General features: G+C 38.4%; 1 protein-coding gene across 11 annotated transcripts in view; it reads left to right on the top strand.

The window, feature by feature from the left end:
- The window catches only part of kcnt1b (potassium sodium-activated channel subfamily T member 1b), an 80,794-nt gene that overhangs the window by 9,872 nt on the left and 46,903 nt on the right, over window positions 1-24,019 (top strand). For 6 of the 11 annotated variants that reach the window (XM_086315182.1, XM_086315181.1, XM_086315185.1 and 3 more), the window contains exon 4: window positions 16,644-16,682. The exons of 3 other annotated variants lie outside the window; for them this stretch is intronic. In XM_086315182.1, the coding sequence (XP_086171308.1) occupies window positions 16,644-16,682 (39 nt within the window). Of the gene's footprint in view, window positions 1-8,819; window positions 9,409-16,643; window positions 16,683-24,019 lie in introns of those variants that run through there. 2 more of the 11 variants (XM_086315187.1, XM_086315188.1) reach the window with 2 other exon arrangements.

The following is a 24,019-nucleotide window of genomic DNA, read 5'->3' as shown; positions in this document are numbered from 1 at the left end:
TGACTTGTGATCTGCTGTCAAGGAACAGCTGGTCTCAGATTAGACTCATTCATTCATATTGCCATTTATAATTCTGAATTATTTCATAAACCTCAGTTGTTAGATTTTTCCAAGACACCAGGCTGTATGTTTCTGGTCAATCAAAAATGTCATGTTTTGTGAAGTGGAGTTGGACACACTTTGACTCAACATGGTTTTGTTTTGACCATATAAATACTGCAAAACCAAACTCCATGCAGAATTACACATCCTGAGACAATAATTGTGCACTGATACTGGCAGCAGCTGTTTGTTTGCACTGATTCTGTGGCAGAAGTGGCTATTGGGATTTGATGCCTGAATGATTTCAATCGGACCGAGTTTAGGAGGAGGATAAGATACAGAACAAAGCGAAAGGGGAATATGATGAGCAGAAGGAGCACAAAAACTCAAAGGAAGGGAACGTGTTGGAACGAGTAAATGGGATGGAGGAAAGAAGAAGGACAAAGGACCAGAGGGAAAGTGATGAGTCAAACTGTAAAGATGAGGATGGATTGGTCCAGCTAGATATAATCAGATAATACCAGGTGCAACGTGCACACAATGATGCCTTTTGTTAGTGAACAACTTGAATGCCATTTAAATGCATGCAGCAAATTCATTTCATCATATATAGGGGGCAGAAATGGAAAAACTTGTATAAAGACATCAGTATAAGGACATTTGTCACTTATTATCTTATGTAACAAGCACACACAGAGAAGTTTTTGTTGTACATTTACATTTGATGCAAAGTTACTGATGTTGACTTTTTCTTTTAAATAAAACAGCTAATGCTTTATGCTTAATATTTGCAAATAATTATGACTTGTTTTTTAAAGAAGCCAAACAGAAAGTGATATATGGTTATATTTGACTTGATCTAGCTATACCCTGAAAAACACACAGCTAGTCACAACTTTTACAAGCAAACCCTAAGTGAAGTACCATCTGTAGGTCTACTAGAAGATGTGAATGCAGCATTGCAGACAATCCTTACTGTGACCATCAATGAAACCAACCAGCTGATCTACACCACAGCTCCTGTGATTTCTGAGATGCTTGGCTATAAGATGAACAGCCAGTAGATAAGATGAACAGTGCCGTCCATGGAGAAAGAGACTAGAGGCCAAGATCAAGATAGCACGGGGGGATGTTAGCCAACTATCGGAGCTGCAGAAAAGTGCGATAAAGAAACACCAAGCTGCCCGTTACCTGAAGACTGCCAGACAAAGACTCACAGCTTTCATCAGCTGGTTGAAGAGGTTTACTAGAGAGGTAAGAGAAGTGTACTCTCAGTGGAAGGGGAATAATATGAGAACAGCCCCGCCAATGCTGGACAAGGAGCAATAATGGTTGCGGATATGGAAGAAGGACAGCAATGCTTAGTGTCTAGTAGACTCCGAGAAGGGACCCATTCAACTACCGGCCGCTATAACCTGCCTTACTATCACATGGAAGTTCCTGTCAGGCATCATAGCGGCTAAGAAGAACAGGCACATGGCTCAATACATTAGCTGGGCACAAAAAGGAATTAGCAGTGTACCAGAGCGGGAAAACACCAGCTATTTGTAGACAGAGCTGTTGCCCAAGACTGCAAGATCAAGCTCACCAACCTGTGCACTGCCTGATTAAATACAAGAAAGCCTATGACTCAATGCCTCAAACATGGATCCTGGAAAGCCTAGTATACAAGATCAACAGGACCCTAAGAGCTTTTATTTGTTTACATGTGTATATTAAACAAAATACATTTTTGTACTTTGCATTCCTCTCCAGGACATATACCAAGATTTGTTGATTGGTCTTTGCATAAAAAACTTATGTAGTACCTATAGCTACAGGCAAGGACATAAAATGCAGCTGTACAATATGTGGGCGATGATAAACAAGTCTAATTATTCACTGCAGGAGCCTCTATACACTGACTGTAGCTTGAATAATTGAAGAATGAGGGAACAAAGTCTGGACTTTTTAGGATCCTTGGATATTCGGTCATCACGTTGTAACCACAGTGATAAAAAAATAAGTTACTTCATAGTATAATAGTATAAATAAAATTAGTATAAATTAGTATACATTAAATGTAATGTCACAGAATATCACCATGTGACTCATTTATTCACTAAATATATTCCTTAACTCTACTGACATGTAACTCTGTAGTTGAATCATGTATACATCACCTACTTTGTCTCAAGTGTGTTTACAATTCCTTTAGTCTGGTCTGTTTATTGGTTTTCTGTCTTAAATCTCAGCATTTCAGTAATAGTGTTCTATAACAGTTTCCTTCTTGAACATTTCCAGGGGTACTCACTGGTTTCTGCCACCACAAAGTGTTTATGACTACAGTGACCTGACTCAAACTGCTGTATGTATGTCAAAACACTGTATATGAAGTCTCATTTCCTCCACTAGTTTTTCATTTGATTATATGTAGCTAATAAGCAGTTACATATAGCAGCATTTTCCAAATTTTTGTTGATAGCAACAAATGACAGCTGTCGTTTCATTTGCTGTGGCAAGCATTGTAATTAAGCTATCGCCTGTTTGTGTCCCTAGTTTCCATGCTGTCCAAATTATTAGTATGTAATGATAAAGGAGAAACGGCAACTTGAATACCATGAGACATTTTGCATCGCCAATTTCGACCTGATGACTTCCAGACGTCATCTCACTTAAAAGTCTGATGTGCTTCAAAATGTGTGTGTGTGTGTGTTGTTACTGGTGACATGTGCATTTCCGCTTAGCAAACAGAGCTTGAAATTAAGACCATAGGTGGCATTAGTCATTGCAATCAGCGCAGAGTGGGTAGGCGACACTTAAGGACGGCAGACTTGTTCTCATTAGCTGCGGAGTGGCTGTGTTTTTCTTGACATGCTGTGAGTTTAAGAGTTGTTGTTATTGTCACAATGAAGTGCAGAACCCAAGCATGTTGTCCAATTTCTGTCTATTTTGAGACAAGTTTCTCTAAGGATTTGTTCAGCCAGTGAGCGGAAATGGTGGAAATGAGTCTGTCGAAGCGTTGCATTGCTAAAAAGCCCAATTTGTAGGGAGCTCTGTTTCGACGATTTCTAGCCAGATTTATTTCCCATCAGCGCAGTGGAGGTATTAGTGAAAATGACACGACCTGCTTAAGCAGAAAGGAATGAGCATGCAGCTCTCATAAAAGGTTTTATTAGTCTTTATATGAAATCATTTGGAACATCACAGTGTCTGAGTGCATAGTCTCAGAGGGATAGCTCAAGTGGGACGTGCAATTAGAGAAAGACTGCAAAGGGAGAATTATTGAAGGTGGTGCTTGAGAAGAATTAAGATTTCATTTACCCCCTCAGAATTTGTTTCTCTTCTGGGCCACTGCATCTTTGAGCCTTGAAATCTCTGGTGCATTTGCCATTTAGCTCTCGTGCTTTGTCTTGCCAACTTAATTAGCATCAGTGGACTTGGCTTGTCAGACTTTAATAAGCAAAAGCAATGATGGAAGTACTTGGTTGAGCTTGTAAACATAGACCAGGGAGCTCCGGTATTGAGGATGCAAGTACAGCTCCACATAGTGGATTATTTAGCAATGGCCAACCACATTTCTACCCACTAGTTCAAAGGGTCTAGCAAAACTGCAAAACCTAAATACTAAAACTGGCTTTGAATTTGAAAGCGTTCCCATGTTTTTCTTAAATGTTACAACAACTGCTTTTTCCCTTGAGTATAATAAGCTTTAACACTAATTATCACTTATAAATCTATCTTAAGTTGCTGTTGTATAGCTGTGTTGTAGGGTGATTTCATGTGTGCTGCTGTGATTATCTGGTTCTCCTGCCTAAAGGCAATCAGGTAAATGTTTTATAATCAATAAAGCTGCTATGGTTCACTGATCATGAATGTGCAGCAGTATTTTAGGAAAGAGCCCAGTGGCAGCCCTTTCAAGTAATTCATCTGCCTGCCAATCACCTGATGACTTTTTCATCTCCTGTCTACAGCACCTCACATCATAGCATTATAGCAATTTTCTCTGTTCCTTTATATTCAGTCTGTCCTGGATTCACTTTCCTGTCTTGTACATGAGTGTTAATGTAGCAGCATTGCTTGCTCATGAGCAGACATGTGCTGTGTTAGTAAACTGTTGACATAGAAGTTCTGTGGTATAAGCTTCTGAAATCTGCAATTGATGTGTGATGGTCTTAAAGGCTAAATAAGATAAAGTGGTGCACTTTCTTGTTTTAACAGATTTTCTTTTTCAAACTGTGCAAACTATTAACTAAACTGTGTGTTAATTTAAATGCATCATTAAAGTTCTTTATGCTTGTATGTTCCTTCAGGTTGTTTACACTGAGTGATCAGTACTATATAGACTGAACAGTAATTTTATTGTAAGTGAAATGAAAATTGCAGGTATGTTTTTGAATTATTACATGATTCAGCTGTTCATTTAGTAAACGAGTATCTAGGTAAACTAACTGGAGTATATAGTGGATGCTTTCATGTAAGGCAAATGAAGAGAACCGTGCCACTCATTTTTGGTACAGCGTCATGCTGGGAGCAGCTGTTTTATTCATGGAACTGTCGATTTGTTTGCCATTAATGTGGCTTAACGAAAGTGCCAGAAAAGGTTTCAAACGTATTTATATCGGGGGGAAAATATTCAGGAGTTTACCGAGATGGTTGTGGTGTAAATACATGTTGCACAAACTGAAGTAGTGTTTCTTATTACTTTAGCGAGTTTTCTCTGTTCATAAATAACTTAACAGCTCAACTGACATTTTGAAGAGTTGATGGCGTGTTTCTTCTAATTATTATTATTATGGATGAATCAAGCGCTCTGGCATACTCATTCTACTCAAGTAAAGTTCCACAGTCATCTTCATTTTTGGAAGAGAACATAAGGTTATGACTGATAAATGGTTGTTGAACCTTTTCCGCACCAAACAGCCTCTGGCAAGTTTGCAGTTAGCAAGCAGTAGGATCCCCGTTTGCAGTGCTCAGATGCATGTGTACACTCTTGTGTGTAAGCCTGCCAGTGGAATTGGCTAGACTTCTTCCTCCTCTTTGGCTATACTGAGCACAGGGAGACAGCTCACCCACAGCAGTGCTAGCTCACTGCGTTAATATGTTTTGACAGAGGAAGCATTATCACAGCTCTCAACTCTCATCTGCAGCACGAAGCACGATGCTGAGGCGACCCCAGTGATCACGGAGATTTAAAGGGAGACTTATTACACTTATTGCACATCACAGAGGATCTCTCCTGGACGTACAACACCACAGCACTGGCCAAGAAATCACAGCAGCGTCTCTTCTTTCTCCGCAAACTAAGAAGAGCAGGAGCACCAGCCCCCATCATGCACACTTTCTACAGAGGCACCATCGAGAGCATCCTGTCGAGCTGCATCACTGTGTGGTTTGGAGCCTGCAATGCGTCCTGTCATAGAACCCTCCAACGCATAGTGAGAGCTGCAGAGAGGATCATTGGTGTCTCTCTCCCCTCCCTCCAGGACATTTACAGCACCCGTCTCACTAATAAAGCCCTTTGCATAGCGGCTGATCCCACGCACCCAATGCAAAGCTTCTTCAAGCTGCTGCCGTCGGGGAGGAGACTGCGGAGTCTCCAGGCCAGGACCAGCAGGCTGAAGGACAGCTTCATCCATCAGGCTGTCAGGAAGCTTAACTCCCTCCCGATTCTGCCCCCTCTCCCCTCTCTCCTCCACGGTCTCACTGAACTCTGTCACACACACACACACACACACACACTCTCTGACTCACTCACTGGCCTGCACCAGTTACCAGTCACTTTGTGGAGCATTGAACTGCCATTACCTCATAAGACTTTGTTGTTATACTATCTCATACCGTACATTACCAAATCTCCATTTGCACTATTTGCCTATTTGCACTACTCTGCCTGGTTTGCACTCAATGTCATTTACCCTTATATTGTATATTGTATAGCTTTCTTGTTATATGTAAAATTGTATTATATTTATTTAATTTTTTTACTTTAAAATATTTTACTTGCATTTTTAATCACTCTTATATTTAAATGTTCATTTTCTATTTTATCTAGGGATTGAGAGTAACAAAGTTTCTATTCTCTGTATGTCCTGTACATGTGGCAGAATTGACAATAAAGTTGACTTTGACTTGACTTTGACTTTGATTAGGCCCACCAGCAGCTTTGGTTCAGTCTAACAAGCTTCTACCACTTTCAAAACATTAAGTGCAAATAAATGTTGCTGTCAGGTGACTGCTTTTTAAAAAAAAAATCCCACTATATCAGTGTCCATTTCTAAACAAATAAATTAGCTGCAGTTGTGCATCCAGCTATACAGCTCAACAGTGACAGCAGTAGCGCTATGGCACAGCATGATGTTGCATACATCAGCTCTGCCCCCAAAACCCTGTTTCTTTTTTAAAAGAAATGTCTTTTTCCTTTCATCTTCGCAGCTGGAAGTTACTCATCTTGCATAATTGTGTTTAGTTCTTCTGCCAAGCATTTCTAAGTGGAAGGCTGTGCCAGCTATAGCCAACCAGCAGGCTTCACTCCTCTCTTAACATGTTTGTTATATCCCTGCATTGTGCTACCCACTAATGTAATTAATGCAAATATCCAGTGTGAACAATGGCACTCGTTCGACTTCTTTTGTGCTTCATTAAATCTCGTTTTTAACCCTGAGTTGGGTCTGGGCTTCACCTGAAGTAACTGCAAGGGTTGAACAGCTCGTTCAAAGATGTTCGTTACTGCAGCCTCACATGAGATAAAACCCAGGACTATACTGCCATCTGTGTGGTTAGATATACTGTAAAATACATGAAAGCGCTCTCTCTCTCTCTCTCTCTCTCTCTCTCTGCTACACTGTCTGCAATCCTCTATTTCACCACTAAGTGTCTCTGTGCTCAAATCTGTACATTTCTTCCTGCTACTCGTGAACTCATTTACAATCCACTGTCTGGTTTTATGCCACATACATTGTTGCTTTTCTCTTTCCATTAACTGTCATTTTATGCTTCGGACTGTTTCCTTATGGTCAGCTATTACCTTTCCAGCACTTTGGATCACAAACACAGTCTTGGCGAGAGTATGTGTCACATGATACAACATGATTCATTTATCAGTTTACAGTTTGAAATGCAGCACCGCGCTGCTTGACAAATATTTATACAGAGATAAATGACTTTAGTACACGGAGACAGCATTATTGTCTATGATTTTACGAGTATGCACACATTGATTTTTAGAGAACATGAGCCTGTTAAAAGGTACTGGGTAATATCAACAAGTGTTCCTCGAATTTTATTGACCCTGTTTCCCACTAAAGCTTGGTAAAATGCAATAAAGTATAAGACTACCGTAAACTGCAGCCTTCAAAATAGAGTTTAATCAGCATGTTTTTAGAACAGTGCAATATGAAAAAGAACATAAACTAATCCAGCGATCAATCCTACCTTCGGAAAAAGGGCTGTTGTAAAAGGTTGGTTTCATTTGTACTTAAATCCAAACTGACTGTATGCTATAGTTACAGATGGGATTGTTAAGGTAGTTGTGTAGATCCCACTAAAACTGAAGACGTAACCGTTCAGTCATCCACAAGCCAGCCTCTCTAATCCCCAGGGTACTTTAAGCAGATAATTTAAAATGTTTCCTGCAGGTTGAACTGAGATCAGCATCTGCATCACAAATGGAGTGTGTAATGTGTTTTGTAAATGCATTACCAATGGGAGTTCAGCATGTATGGCTGCTTTGGCTAAATTAGGAATAAACCACACTGTAAACACATAACCAACAATAGGTCTGTGAGCTTGTAATCATGAACAGAAGATGAGGAATGTAACTATTCTAGATTAATGCCTAAAGAATCTTTTCAGTGAGCAAGACAGTTTTTATTAGATGACATAAATTTGAATTATAAATAAAATGTGAAAAATCTGGCAATCAGACTTGGGTTTTTGATGACAACATCCATACTGGACAGAGTTTAAATATATTTGCAAGGCTACTTACCTGTTTTTACCTGTCCTGTTTTAGTCTAAAGGCCACTTTTGAGGTGACTACCAATGAAGTTAGTTTTTGTATACATCGCTTTGTATCAGCTGTGGTTGTTTAAGAAGTGTTTTACAAGTAAAATTGGTATGGTGTGGTATGGAAATTCAGGATAAAGTAATTGAGCAGATAAATCAAAAGAGGTAAACTATTGCAGAATACCTTCACATCTTTAATCCCTGGTTCAGTATGTGTTAAGCAGTTTACATACAAAATGATCAGTGGCTGCAACGTTGGTTTCCCTTTGAATGACTTAATATGTACATTATGGGTCCTTTATCTCTGACTAACTGAGAGAGCCCTCCTTCCGTTACAAGACTTGAAAAAAACCCAAAGGACATATAATTCGGGGTTAAATTCATGTTTACATGTTGAGTTTTATTCTAACAGTTCAGGCTTCTTAAAAACACTTTTTAATTAATATTTTTCTTTAAAAAATGACTTTGTAAAATCAATTCCTATTTTTTTGTCATTTACAACTTTAAACTCTGGTGGTTTCTTTTTCATCACCTGCACACTCTCACACTAATATCATGTCAACTCCAGGTGTCCCGTGTTCCCATGCAAACCAGCACGATCATGCCTGAAGTGTTTGCCTATCCACCTGCTCATTTGTATGTGGTTTTTCGTCACTCCTGCCTGCAGCTACTGAAAGGATAGCACTTCTAAAGCTTCCAGTGAAGTTGAGATGAGGACAGCTTGATTTATTTTCAGCACTGTTTTTAATCATTAAAACGGTTTCAATAAGGTGTAGGCGCATCTAAATCTTCAGCTCGTTTTAGCTGACTGGACGATTTACTGCGGGACAGGACTGAAGAAGAATGAAGGGCACGTTGGCCTGATCAAAAGTAATCGGCGGTCATTAAATTTGAGCATCTTGGTTATGTAACATGCTGGGAAGCCCGGTTGGTCGAGCTCTTGACGCTACACCGTGACGACGTGAGGATCTCACAGACGCGCACGGGGACCTCTTATCTCCATCAGGGATGGAGGTAGATTCGATTAACAGGAGACAAGTTCATGCTTCTCTCAGTGTGTCTGAGGACCCCGTGATGCGACAGGGAGAGAGACAGTCTTCGTCCTCCTTCGTGCACCACCAGTGAGACCGGGATGCGGTTTTCCGGCGGTGTCGGTCGCTAACTGAGCCCATTTTGACACCAGGAGGAAAAAAACATATTGGCCGTTATCTGCTGGAGGTAACACTTGGGAAGCATGGCAGGCGCAAAGCTGACGCCCTCTCCCTCGGAGATCGACCCAGACGTCAAGACCGATGTGCAGAAAACACCAGAGCCCACCTGGGTCAATCCCTCCACCCCTCTCCGGACCATCGGCTCTTTGGGGAGCGATGTCGACCAAAGGTAGCTGCCGCAGATCCGCACCAAAGGCGCATGTTTCTAAATGCAGCTCGCTTGCACACACGCAGCATCCTCACGGTAATACGGTGTTGCAAGCGACCGGCACATCAAGTCTTCCTAATAACTTGGCTGGTAATTAACAGTAGTCGTAATCAATATTTCATTACCATTAAAGCTGTCCGCCTGTAAACTGACATTTCCCACAAATTTACAGCGTAGTGTGGGAACTACGGTAGTTACGCATCGGGTCCTACAGGCTATATTTTCCCATTGGGATTAAACATTAAGGCAACCAGTACGACTCTTTGAGTCACTTTCACGACAGATGGCTGAATGATCGCAAACATTTCTGTCGTGAGTCATTTTGCTCCAGGCATCAATGGGATTCATTTAATGACTGCAGTGTATGGGATTACATAATTCAGTGGATGCTGCATTCCCATTACAATTTTATGAATCTGAGAGTTTGCGTGGGGTAGGAGTAGTCTTTTGCAGGTTGCATGAGCTAAGTTTTTTTAATATTATTAATGCATATATATTAGATTGATAGATGAAATAAAAATGCAAACCACAGGAGAGCTCCTCACATACCCCCTCCCTATATAAAAATACTACATGTTATTTCACAATGTGCGGGCACCAGTCCATAAAATCTGCTTTTACTCTGCTACAATTTGATAGACAAATTAGATGTGGTTCCTGTAACAACTGAGGGATGCATTTTTTTTTCTTTCGGAGACAAAAGAACTCAAGAGCTGCAGAAATGCTGCTGTTCAAGCTAATATTTGCACTGTTATCTGCAGGTTATGAGGTTGGGTTGACTGAAAACAGAGTGTGCTTATTTGGCTGTGCTTCAGAAACTACTGCACAGCCAGTATGCTGGTGGTGCAGTGTGCCCTGTCTCTCAATATTTATAGCACATATTTTTCTTCTCACTTTTTATGTGAAATACTGATATTTATCTGCATGTTTGATCAGATCTGCTGGGATTTAATCTGTTCTGAATGATGGAACATTTGCTGTTGGTTGTGATTTTAATATCCATATTGAGGCTACAAAAGCAACAGAGTGGCATGGGAAATAGCTAAACAACGTGATTACAGGAAGAATGTCAAATGCAGCACATTTGGATCAAAAAATCATAATCCTAAAATAATTGGCTACATTGTTTATTAGAAACTTTAATAAAAACAAAACAAAAACCAACCCCTTTAATTAAATATCGAGGATAGATTAGAAACATTCAGTTTTTACCACAGAATCCACCCTTCACTTTCTCAGCTAAAACCATGGGCAGAATACACACACCTCTGCAAAGCTGCCTCCCCGAGGCAAACGCCTCAACTTTAGCTACTGGATTTTGGATGACAGATCTGGAAGGATGTCAGAGTTTGTTACAGAGTTGGCAGAGATGTCTAAAGCCCTGAGAATTCAGGTGGACATAAATCAGAGTTGAGGCTTGAGCTATCACTAAATGGGAGCCATCTATTGATTCCGTTCAGTTCCAATTATTCATATAGTCCATACTGGTTTCTCAAGAACTTTACCTTGCAAAGTAAAGCTCTCACAACATCACAGGGACAAACCCAGTGATTCATATTGGATTTTTGTCTTCAGTCTTCCTTTTTTCAGTGTTTTTTGTCAAGCTTTATTAGCTGTCAAATCCTAACCGTTATGTTCAAACGGATGTTCAGTGTGGTGAACATGACAGTAGAGCAGATAACAAAACATGTCTACTAAAAATTGCAATTACAGCTGTGATCAAGACAATGAAGACAGAGGTTTAAAGTCCTATATATGCAAACAGGTGAGCTCAGTCATCAGTGCTACCAAAAAAAATAGGAGAAATATACACTAATGAAAACATTATTCACAGATGACACATCAGTACTTGTGATGATGATGATACTGGCAAAGACAGTGAATAATTAGCCAAAATTATAATGTGTGATTTTGACACTGAGGGAGGAGATGAAGCTTTTGAAGTTACTGGTGTCCTGTAGGTGGATATAGTCAAAGTGACAGTTCAGATCCATAAGAGCAATTAAAACCCAACAAAAGCCAGTAAGTCTGTTGGCAGCTGAACACTGTAAGAATAGGTTTAGAGACACTGAACAATATTGACTATTGCTTTATTGCCATCCAAGACTGTTTAAAGGGTTGTCTAGTACACTATCTACAAACGGGTTGGCTGTAAAACCTAATGCATTAATTGGCCAGTTGCCCTGAGCGCGGTCCATCTCCTTTGTTTACAAGGTAGCGAGTTTTGTTGATAAGGGCTTATATCTTAATTGAGGACATAAATTAATAAAAGTTGGCCTTCATTTTCATCCAATCATTACATGACCAGATTTTTGCAGAGATAAAAAAAAGTGTATTAATTTATCCAAGTCACTTGCAGGGTGATGTCTGTAATCTGAGAGCTTTCTGGGTTGTGAAATGTGGTCAGCGGGGATTTCTGTCCAGCGGGCGATTTCTGTCCAGCTGGCTCAGGAATGAAAGGATGCGGAGAGAGTAAAAGAATCAATAATCTGGTCCATCGTATAGCACGGTCTATAGGGAATTCATCTATTTTGGCATAATTTACAACACCTCTATGTTTGTTTATATCGATTCTCTGGCCGTTATTGACATCTTAATATTGCAGGCAGTGAGAGACTAATTAAGTCTTGGAGGATTTTCAATAACAGAGAGAGAAGGATCATCTTTTAAACGCGGGATGTGGTCAGAACTGATAAACACATGCAGATTTATTTTGGCTTCGTCCATCTTCTCCACCACTTTGTCCTCGCAGTGAAAAATGTGTTTGCAAATCGAGCATTTGGTCTGCCTTGCTGAGGCACTATTATGCACTGTATATTCTCACTAAGAATGGACCAGGATATTGCAAAGGATGATTTGAATTTTTTAGGTCAGCTGCGTAAGAACTTGATAAAAGGCAGAGTGACTGATGTGCAGCGTAGGCTTTATCCCATTTGACATTTCAGCAACGCAGAGCCTTCCACGAAGCTCACGTCTGTCAGTCCAGAGGGCTTCTGCTTTTTTAGCCAAGTTAGCAAACTACTTGTGTACTTGTATCCTTGTACACTTAATATTACCTCTTCAGTATTAAAGCATCAAAGTTGACTTTAAATTATTAAATTTGTGCAAAAATGCTGGGCAAGTAGAAGGTTGTTGGTTCAGTTACAGTCAAACAAACAAATCACCATTGATGTTTTGTCAGGGAGGACAACCAGGCTAAATCAAAAATGCAGAGCTAGCTGCTGTGCTGACCCCGTCTGGCAGGGGAGTAGCCGAAAGTAGCTTTTATAGTAGGATTAAGTAGAAAACTCAATACGGCCACAAAACTGCTGTTCGATTAGACCCAATAATCCCAAAGATATAAAAGGGACAAATTCCACAGTATATATGTAATATGTGATAAGGTTTGTCTTTGTGATGTTTATTATTGCATCAGCAGAGATATTATAGGTAATAATTCTTTACTGTACCTGCTCTAAGTAGTAACTTATGCTAAGTAATATTTGACACTGTTGCAAAGCATATAACCTCCCTTCATTCATTTTGTTACTCCAGTTTTCAAGATTTAAAGTGGAAGAATAGTATATATTATATACCAGAATGATACTTTTGCTGTTAGCTTTTTCTGTGAATACAGACAGAAAATGTGATGAGGGAGCAGGGGAATAACATTAGGTAAAGGTAATGGGAGTTGACTTGGGGAAGGTGCGACTAAGGGCATTTTGACCATTTAGTATCTTTACCATCTAAACTTCAGTCTAGGATTACTGTATGAAATGGAGATGCTGCAGTGTGAGTCTCTTGAGTTGCTTCTGGGATGTGTGGAGAACAGTATGGCAAGCTACCAGACTGAAAACTACACTTCCCATTTGCCTTTGTAATTTCTGCAGTCATAAAGTATAAGTGCATGAAGCCCTCCCACATTATCTCTGTAGCTCTCACAGCTGAATGTTACTGGAAAACATACGTTGAAAGTGCTGGTCATGTTGCACATAACTCAGTACCTCCGCTCACACCTTCGCTCCAGATCTGCTCCAAAGAGGTGAGAATCAAGTTGTTCTTTACTGTAATTATTTGATCTTAAGTATACTAAGGCATGACGTTAATGACATAATCTAATAACGTCTGAATTATAATTGAAAACGGGACAGATTAGACTCTGCATGCAGTGTATCTGTTGTAAGCTAGTCTCCATTCATTTTAGCCTCTAAATTGTTTAAGCTCTTAGTAGCCAGATAGCATCTTTATTGACCAGTAAAGTGCTGTGAAATATCCACCAAATCACTAGCGGGATCACAGCAGAGCAGTGATGGTCCTGTTTTTATGTACATTATCTCTTATATAAGCCGACTAATCATTTGCTCATTGGTTTAACTCTGAATTAACATCTCAAACTGCTGAAATGTAGTAATAAGCAATGATAATATACTAATAAAACTGTTAGAAAATTAGTAAAGTGTTGCATTGCAAACCTGGTTCAGTGTGTTTCGTATGGTTCAGAAATTTCCCAAAAATGTCCAGCAGTCCACATTTTTTTTTTTATCTTAAAGTTCTGTGTGTGCTAAATTCTCAAAGTGAATTTACTGAATTGAATCTGTCTTTCAGAAGTGGAAAATGTGATGTTATTAATCATTTAAGGTTGTAGAAATGTTTTTAACATCATTCTAGATTACTTGAAGAAAGAATTGCTTGGTTTCAGGTAGGGCTGCACGATTTTGCGTAAAATGAGAATCACGATTTTTTTGCTTAGAATTGAGATCACGATTCTCTCACGATTTTCTTTTCCAGTATAAATATTTATTGCACTTATTAACTGCACATCAACTTCAGGTGAGACTGAACATAAAAACAATAAATAAACATAAAAACAACAAATGTCTCACATTATGTCGTTGCCGCAAAACGTTGTACTGCTTGAAATTCCATCTCCACCGTTGCTCACGCTGCGTGTATAGAGCAGGTAGTGCAACAATAGAAAAATAGTTGCGGGACGGCACTGTGTAGCGTTTGTCTAGGGTGTTGATCATTTTCCTAAATCCCTCGTTTTGCACAGTGTTGATGGGAGCCATATCTTTGTTCAGGTGATAAGTAATAGCCTCCGTAATTTCTTTGTGCCTGCGGGAGTTCGACGGGTATAGGGAAGCGCTGTATAAGGTTCCCGTTATTGATGTTTGGGTGGTTGACGGGGTTTTTTCCCCTGCCAATTTTAGCAGCCAGCTTCTGTATCACGTGGTATAAGGCTCCGCCCTTGTCATTTGTTGAGCAGGAAGAGTGAGCGCTTGTTTTCATGCAGATTACGTCCCGGATCAAAATGCGGTACAATCGTCGTCTTTTTTTTTTTTTTTTAAATCATTGTCATTTGGAAATGAGATCGCACATAAGTATGAATTGAGATCGCAATTTTCTAACGATTAATCGTGCAGCCCTAGTTTCAGGATATTGAGCCATTAGAAGAAAGTTGCAGATAAATGAGTGTACATGGACACTGATCTTTGGAAATTAGAATGAAACCCATTTTCACTGGCATGTTGGAAGTGAGAGCCATTATTGAGATGGTAAAACGTGCTTGATTAATTACTGAAATGGCAAAGTCCTCCCTTGTGACCTCTCTATTTCCTGAGTGGAATGGACAGTCCATTAGTCCATTTAGAGTTTTGACAATCTTCTCAACGCAAACCTCTCAGCTCTGCAGTCTTTATTTTCAACACATATTCCTCCACCACCTCTTTTTTTATAGGTTTGACTGATATAAAGACCTTGTTCATGTAGAGATTTCAAAGACAATTCAACCCACCCTTTGTCCATTCACTTTTCCCCAAAATTGATATGGAATATTTTTAAATATACTCCAGACACTGAAGCAGCTTACTTACTAGATTAACAGTAAATTCAAATTTTTTTTTGAGTTTTTGGGGGTTATTGGGATATTTTCATAGGTCATAGTGAATATTTAAGGGTGGAGTGGGGGCAGCTGAACATGTGGTGTTACCTGACTGAATATAGTATACATATAGTATGTATACATACCGTTTACAAGAGTTAAAGGAAAGGGCTGTGCTGTGATTTCTTCTATATTTACTTTTACCTCAAGTTCATAAGTACGAAGACAGAATATCACATTTATTTTTCTCTCACACAAAGCTAAGGTATATTTTCTCACTTTAAAACAAAGGAAAGTAATGTCCTAATCCCAAAGTGATACTCTGAATATATACCAAATGAAAGCAGTGTACAAAAGAAGAATCACTGGTATTAAAATGAGAAAAATCTGTGTAATAAAAGTCTGCCCCATGAATGGCCTTTTGACTCAGACAAGACCCCAGACAAGATTTTTTTTTTCCATGAAATTTGTACCTGTGTAATTACTGTGTTCATGTTGTTTCCATTTTTGAATCTGTGACGTTATGTATTACAGTATAAAAGAAAAATCCCATTTAAAAACTCATACGTTTTGATTTGTTGTCAGACAAAAATGCACACTATATTATATAAAATACTACAACTTTCAGCCTCAGTAAGAAGAATGTAAGAAAATAATCGACGTAAGACTACTTCTTCTGCTTCAAATCAAATTGTACATTTAACCTGTGACCCTTTGCGCCTCAGATCTATTCATTTGTTAGTGAGTGAAATTATCTGGGTATGTCTCTGTTTGTCACCTCCCTCAGTGTTACATACTTCCCTTCTTTTAACGGTCATCTCAATATGGCAACTTTGAGACTGACCCTGAGGATGTGTACACTGACTCCCTGTGGTTTGCGTTAAGTGTTCCATCTGTTCTTATGGTTAACTTAATGCTTTTTTATGTCACGTTAACCTCAGATATAACCAGTATCCACTGTAAATGTTTATATTTACTTGCATGTGAAGTTTAATGGTGACTTAATGAAACCTGGTGGAAAAGTCTTGCAGTAAGAAACAGCCACTCAAATATAGTATTTGGTTAACCTGTTTATTTTATATGCCTTAGGTAGAATTCCTTTAGGAATTTCACTAACATATTGTCACATTCCACTTTGGCCTTTCTTGCTGCACAACTGATTTAAAATTCTCTCTGAAGTTTAAATTTGGCTCCATTATAACTAAGATGCAAGTAATGAAACTACATTGCAGTGGCATCCTTTTCTTGCTTTTCATCCTTTCCTTCCCTTTCCTGCTTTCTTGACCCCACTCTCTCCTAACCTGTACCTATCTGTGTCCGTGTGTGCTGCGTCCAGGTATCAGGAGGAGTACAGTATGGACTCAACCAATGCCCAGTAAGTCTCTGGCAGCATCATGCTTGCATGGCATGGATTGTGTCTGCAGTGATAACTGGACTGCGAGCACCAAAGCATATGCATAAAGCACTTTTCACTGGATTTTGCCTACACCATGTGTAAACATAATGCCATTACTGTGATAAGTTGCAAAGTTGGTAGATGATGCAGAAAGGTCATTCTTTGGCTACCTTTTCAACAGTTGTTGTGGAAAAGATGTTTGGTCCATTTATGGAAACTGGCCACATTTGATCATACCACTGTAAATGTTGGAAAGGTAGCTTTCAGTAAAGTAAATGCTGGTGTATTTGTTTTTCAACTGAATGTGCACGCCAGGCTTCACCACTTCAGTGTTGTCAATGTCCATTTGTGGGCTTGAAACATGCAACTGTGTGAGCAAATATGACAGAATTCCTAGAAAAACAAAGAGCTAAATATTGTTGAAATGGGGGCTGAAAACACTAACATGGAAATGATTCATGCCTTACTTACCATATAATGTGCATGTTGGTGAGTTAAAAATCATTGAAATGTTTATCATCTTTTAGACCGACTGAGTTAGATGGTCTTTTTTTTTTTCTTTTTTTTTTTTTACTGCAATACCTTTTGGGAAATTGAGACATTTCAGTGATAACTCAGATTTTGGGTTGTGGCTGTAGGTGATGGATCATCAATAACGTGGTAAAACCTGAATATGGAATCTGTAGAATTCCTTCTCTTCTGTAGGTGGTTTTCCTTTAGCTGTTATGACTATGAGTTATGACTCGAAATGACAAGTGCAAAGTGTAAATGTATACCAGTCAACAACATCATCGAAACCTTTTCTACAGTTTCACATTAAAACAATACATTTTAATGAGATGATCAATGTTATTTGCATCCCCTGTCAGTGGTTATTATTGATGTGACTGACTGGTACAAGTCACATCATCTCTATGCTGCAATTGTTAGTCATGTTGCAATGAAGTGCTGGGTTCTTTCTGTGTGGGGCTGTAGGTGTGAATGTGACCGTGAATGTTGGTTTTGCCCCTGATGTTGCTCCTGATGGCTGGAATAGATTCCATCCATGAATTGGATAAGTGGATGTTAAGAAAATGGATGAATAAATGGGGGGGGAAAGATTTTCCAGCATATATATATTGGTGTTTCAATTATTCAGATCTAAAAGTTTGAATAAACAACAACAAATTTATAGTCAGATTATGGTTTATTTATTGAACTTGTACAGATAGAGGAAGTTTGTAGTGTTTATGGGAGCAGTTGTCTTGTCTTGTCCAACATATGAATAATGTGCAATAGCAGCTATGGTTAACCTGTAGATGTAAACACCTGCCAAACAAACATTGAATTTGTGACACGTTCTGTAACATTATTAATCCTTCAGCAACATTAATGCTCCAACCTTTTACCGACACACCGCAAAAGAAGCTGAAATGTCAAGATCCTCCCTCCTTTGTCAGAAATGACAGGTCATTTGACCTTTAAGGCTGCGGTTTTATTCTTGATTAACCATCCTGTCAGTAAACTGGAAATGGTAATGTCACATACACTAATGACAGTGAATCTGTGTGTGTTTACTCTATCGGTTATCTGTTCATTTATTTGTTTTTTCTGACTGTCTGTGTAACAAATGTATATGTTTAACTTAATTTAATGAAACCACAGTTAACAGAAAACATATTTGATTACTATTCATTTTCCTTTGGCTCTTATTGAAAACGCTTGTTCAAGAAACACTGGTATAACTTGTCAGCAGCAGACCTTTCAGCTGTGGTTGCTAATAGAATACTTTGTACTGCTGTGTAATGCTACTTTGTTGGCTATGCAGTTGGAGGTTGGGTTGAACATTGTGGGTGTGTTGAGCTATACGCATGTGTTAACTAAAAAGTGCTTAATTAAAGGCAGTGCATTTTAACACGGTGTTAAAGGATATGCCTTTTAAACTGTATTCACTGTGGGGTGATTGACCTTGTTTCCGTGGTGCAGCAGTTGCATTACCCTGGCAACACCATGAGGAATCTTGAAGTCATTTTTAACTAGGATATGTCCTTCAGTGCGCATCATCAATATGTAGGACTGCTTTCTTCCATTTGCGCAATATCTCCAAAATTAGAAACATTGTGTCTGAGAGTGAAACTAGAAACTAGTATTACTTCTAGGCTGGACTACTGTAATTCGTTATTATCAGGATGTTCTACCTGTACCTGAAAAGTTTTCGATTGATCCAAAATGCTGCAGCAAGAGTACTGACAGGGATTAGAAAGAGATAGCATATTTCTCCTGTAATGCTTCTCTTCATTAGCTCCCTGTTGAATCCAGAATTAAATTTAAAATCCTGCTCCTTACATACAAGGTCTTAAATAATCAGGCCTCATCTTGTGTTAATGATGTTTTAGTACCATATCACCCCTTTATGGGACAGACTTCTCATTCCTAGAGTATTTAAAAGTAGAATGGGATGCAGAGCCTTCAGTTTTCAGGCCCATCTTCTGTGGAACCAGCTTCTAGTTTGGATTCAGGAGACAGACACTATCTCTAGTTTTAAGATTAGGCTTAAAACGTTCCTTTCTGATAAAGCATATAGTTGGGGTTGGATCAGGTGACCCTGAATCCTCCCTTAGTTATGCTGCAATAGGTCTAGGTTGCTATGAGATTATCATGATGCATTTAGTGTTTTTTCTTTAATTACCTTTTTCACTATGTTGTTTATACATTCTGCATTTCATATTCGTTATTATTAATCTGACCTTGGTTCTGCTGGAGATTTCTTCCTGTTAAAAGGGAGTTTCTCCTTCCCACTGTCACCAAAGCGCTTGATCATAGGTGGTCATATGATGATTATGGTTTTCTCTGTTTCCTTTGTATTATTGTAGGGTCCTTACTTTACAATATAAAACACCTTGAGGCAACTGTTGTTGTGATTTGGCACCATATAAATAAAATTAAATTGAAGTTGACGCAGTGCAGTGGTTACTTAACCATTTCTTTCAATGATTACAATTTAATGAAACATTAAAACAATATTTAACTGCATTTTTATTTGCCTGTGAAACATTTTCATACAATTCTTGCAAAGGAGGGAAATTCATGAAGTTAGTATTTCCTCTACAAAAAGACATTATTAGGGTATTTTGACATTATTTCTTTTTTTTTTTAAATCCAACTCATGAATAACTTATTTTTTTTTACCATTTTATGAATTAGACCCTTCTGTGGTCTTTAACATCACCCCAGTGCCATTATCCAATCTGACAACCTTGTGCTTTTAAGTCTTATCCAGGCACTGAGGTCTCTGCACTTTTTACAGTGCTAAGCCCTAAACTCAGGACCTCTGTAAATCTGGAGTTCATGCACATTCTGATTCTTTCATAGAAAAGGATTATCAAAACTCACACATGGAGGCTAGATCTAAATTATTTCTGCACTTAGAGCACTTGAGCAGTACCCTGTTAAAAACCTCAACATTTTGTACCTTTTCGTTTTCTGCGGACAAAGGAACATCTCTTTTATGTGATGTCGCTTTCGTTTTATGAAACTATTCGACAAACAACATTGCTACAATGCTCTTGAAATATTCAGTCAAGAGGAGGATAAATTTGGTTTTACAAAACCAGCACAGTCAGCACAGCAGGCAGCAATCTTAAAGCTGCACATTTGTGTCAGAACTCCTTAATAAACCGTGAAAGACATATGACAGTTGCTTTGAATAAGCAGCTTTCAGATGCCTATTTAAGGCTTCATTGCACTAACGTTTGCTCATACATTCATAAGTATTAGGAACAAAACCATTCAGTGTAATCTGGGTCCGTCAGCGGTCCACACCACCCACGCTCATGTGCAGCAGCTTACAAGTTGTACATATCCTATAGACAACCAGAAATCACCATCCCTGCCCTTTCATGTTTCCCTTGTCTATCCACTGAACACACAGGTCCTATTAAAGTTAGTGAGGAAGGCTTCCCCTCCAGATGATTATGACACAAACACTTACACATCCTTCTTGAGGATTGTGGATTCAGTGTCCATTTGATAAGCTGCCTTCACAGTTAACACAGTCGCGTCTGAGCTGAAGTCCATATTCTATCTTTGCACTATAATAAGGCTTTGGAAAAGTACCTGCAACAATTGGGAAGTTTTGAGTGCTTTAGAGTGATAGAAGTAGAGAATAACAATGAAGCCACTGCTTTTTATTCGAGGAGTATTTTTAGAAGCCTTGCAGCGTTTATATCAGGAACACTTTAGTGGGAGGTGAATAGGACATTTTCTATTTTCAACTCTTTGCTTTGTCAGAGGGGCAGCAGAGCAAATCCGCCATCAGAAAATCTAAAACTGTATTAAGGCTGTGATGTGAAAGAGGTTTTTTTTTAACACTGTTTACAGGTAAGATGCATCATTAATGGTCTGCATAGTGATTCTGTGGCCTGGTTATCATCAGAAACCTTGAATTAATGGGTCGCTTCACTAAGGCTGCCTGGTTGGTCAGGGATAATCAAACTGATGTGTTACAGATTTGGTTCTTTGCAACTAGTTGCAACTGGCAGACTGCAAACTAAAACATACAAGGCAAGGTTGCTGTTGATTGGGCTCTGCAATAGATGCAGAGCATGAAGCATCTGAGTACCATCTTAGGACTGATATCTGTTGTAGGCTCCTTCTTGAGTGACTATTACGACCCCCATTGTCTTGTTGTGGTGTTTGCCTGTGCTTGATTCTGCAAAACCCTCACACATATTCCATATGGCGCAGAGCATCTGGCGGCTGTTAGACAGAATTTGTTTTTTGTTCGTTCTTTTTTTTTTTTTTTAAATCTAGAATGGGGCTTTGAACAGATCTGTTCTGCTCGTCTGATTATCCCGAGGTCAACAAGCTGTTTGATGTTTATTTACATGGTCTACAAAGCAGTTGTAGTTGTTCAGTGTCTCACATGAGGAGCTCATAAAATTGCAATCCTGTCACAGGCAGCGGTCACTGTAAACAGCATTTGTATTTGTGTTTGTTTGTGTGCCACCTCAATACTATACATATATGTATATATATTAGTGTTGAAGCTCTATATACCGTAAAGAGTTGTTAGTTGAGGACTCAAGGTCATATGATGCATCTATCCTGTGTGCGAACAAAGGGACTGCATCTTCTTAAAGTTATTGTCTGTTGTGAACACTGTGTGACTCCTTGGATATACAGACTACTAATCATCTTACCCTACAGTCATTGGTGGTGGTTGTTTGCAGACTCGAGATGCCAAAGGAAAGAGAGTATGTACTTGAAAGGTATTGCTGTGGGTTCACAGCTCCTGGCAGCCACCTTATGTGTAAGAAGACCTTTTTGTACCCTTGGTCAGAAGTGTTTTATAAGCACGATAAAAGGTAAGGACAGCAAATGTTTATCCTTGTGTATTATGTGGACAGAAATAAGTGTGATGAGAAGTGCTGTAAGGCCATAATTTTGACTGGCTAGTTTAAAAAAAAAAAAAAATCCACAGAGGCAATTCAGTAATTTATAGCTTCTTATTCAAGTCCATTTTTTGCTTTTTCAGTTGTGAAGGACCATAGCTTAGAACTGTATTCTGAATCTTTGTCAGTAAAATATTGTTTATATGGTTCAAATGACTGAAATTATAGAACAAATGCACAGTTTTGAGACTACTGAATGTTGGGTTAAGTCATTTTTAAATATAGTCTCAGGAACTTTATGACATGGAAATTGAGAGCCATATGCAAGACATGTCTGAATGGCATATTGAAGTCCTAGTTGTTGACATATTTCTTGTTGTGTACTTTGTGTAGCAAAGCATATACAAAATCGACTTTTCTTCAATCCAAAATACTTTGATTGATTGATTGATTGATTGGTAATTTATTTCAACATGTGAACAATATACAAGTACATTTAGAAAAGAAATGAGAGAAAAAAAAATATACTATACAAATTACATACAAAAAAACATTCTGATTAATTTACATGTTGAAAGGGAGTGGGAAGAAGTATACACTTATTTAATCCCACCCCTGTCCCATAAATTATCAGTGAATATTTAGTCAGCTTCCTTACTGATATAATTTGTAATAAAAATAGTGAACAGATTTCTGATATACTATATACTATAATATCACATCATGAATTTTTTGTTTGTTTGTTTTTAAATAGAGACATTCACTTAATTTAAATATTTTCCTTTTCTTTATAGATCAAGAAGATCATATTTTTATAACTCTTTTTGAACAGTTTTATGTTTGGACATTGCTTTAATTCCATATTCAGTTTGTTCCATAGTTTCACTCCTTGAACAGAAACACAAAAGCCTTTTCTTGTAGTACGTACCTTCATTGTTTTGAAGTTACAAAAACCCCTTAAATTATAACTTCCTTCTTTCAAAAAAAACATACTCTGAATATTACCTGGCAGTTCTTTATTTTTTGCTTTGAATAGAATTTGTGCTGTTTGGAATTTCACTATATCGTCAATTTTCAATATTTCAGACTGCAAAAATAGTGAGTTTGTATGTTCCCTATAACCTGCATTGTGGATGATTCGAATTGCTTTCTTTTGAAGAGTAAAAAGTGAATGTAATGTGGTTTTATAGTTATTGCCCCAGACCTCTGCACAATAGCTTAAGTATGGTGAAACCAGTGAACAGTAGAGAATATGAAGTGATGTTCTGTCGAATACCTGTTTTGCCTTGTTTAGTACTGCAATGCTTCGTGATACTTTGGAATGAATATATCTTACGTGAGCTCTCCAGTTAAGTTTTTCATCTATTATTACCCCCAGAAATTTATTTTCACTGACTCTTTCAATATCAACACCATTTATTTGAATCTTTGCATTTGTATTTAAACTACTATTTCCAAATAACATAAGTTTAGATTTATTCAAATTTAATGATAATTTGTTTTTATCAAGCCAGAACTTCACTTTACTTATTTCATTAGTCATATCCTCCAATAAATTCTGCAGATCATCACCAGAGCAAAAAATGTTTGTATCGTCAGCAAAGAGAACCATTTTTAATACTTTGGACACTTTACAGATGTCGTTAATGTACAAGTTGAAGAATTTTGGACCCAAAACTGACCCTTGGGGTACACCACAAGCAATGTCCATACATAAGGAGCAACCACCATTTATTTTCACAAACTGCTTTCTGTCACTTAAATAACTCCGGACCCAATCTAAAACTACCCCTCTGACACCATAACGTTCCAGTTTTCTTATTAATATATCATGATCTATAGTGTCAAATGCCTTTGTCAAGTCTATGAATAACCCAGCCACATATTGCCTTTTGTCTATGGAATTTGTGATGTATTCTATTGAATCTAATAGTGCCGATGATG

Source organism: Aulonocara sp. 'chitande type north' Nkhata Bay, linkage group LG12 (genome assembly GCF_057382095.1).
Source record: "Aulonocara sp. 'chitande type north' Nkhata Bay isolate Kocher_YH1m ecotype deep benthic linkage group LG12, A_spYH_male_GT1.1, whole genome shotgun sequence".
Classification (NCBI taxonomy): Eukaryota; Metazoa; Chordata; class Actinopteri; order Cichliformes; family Cichlidae; genus Aulonocara; species Aulonocara sp. 'chitande type north' Nkhata Bay.
The sequence above is the reverse complement of the archived record's forward strand: the minus strand, read 5'-3'. Positions and strand labels throughout refer to the sequence as shown.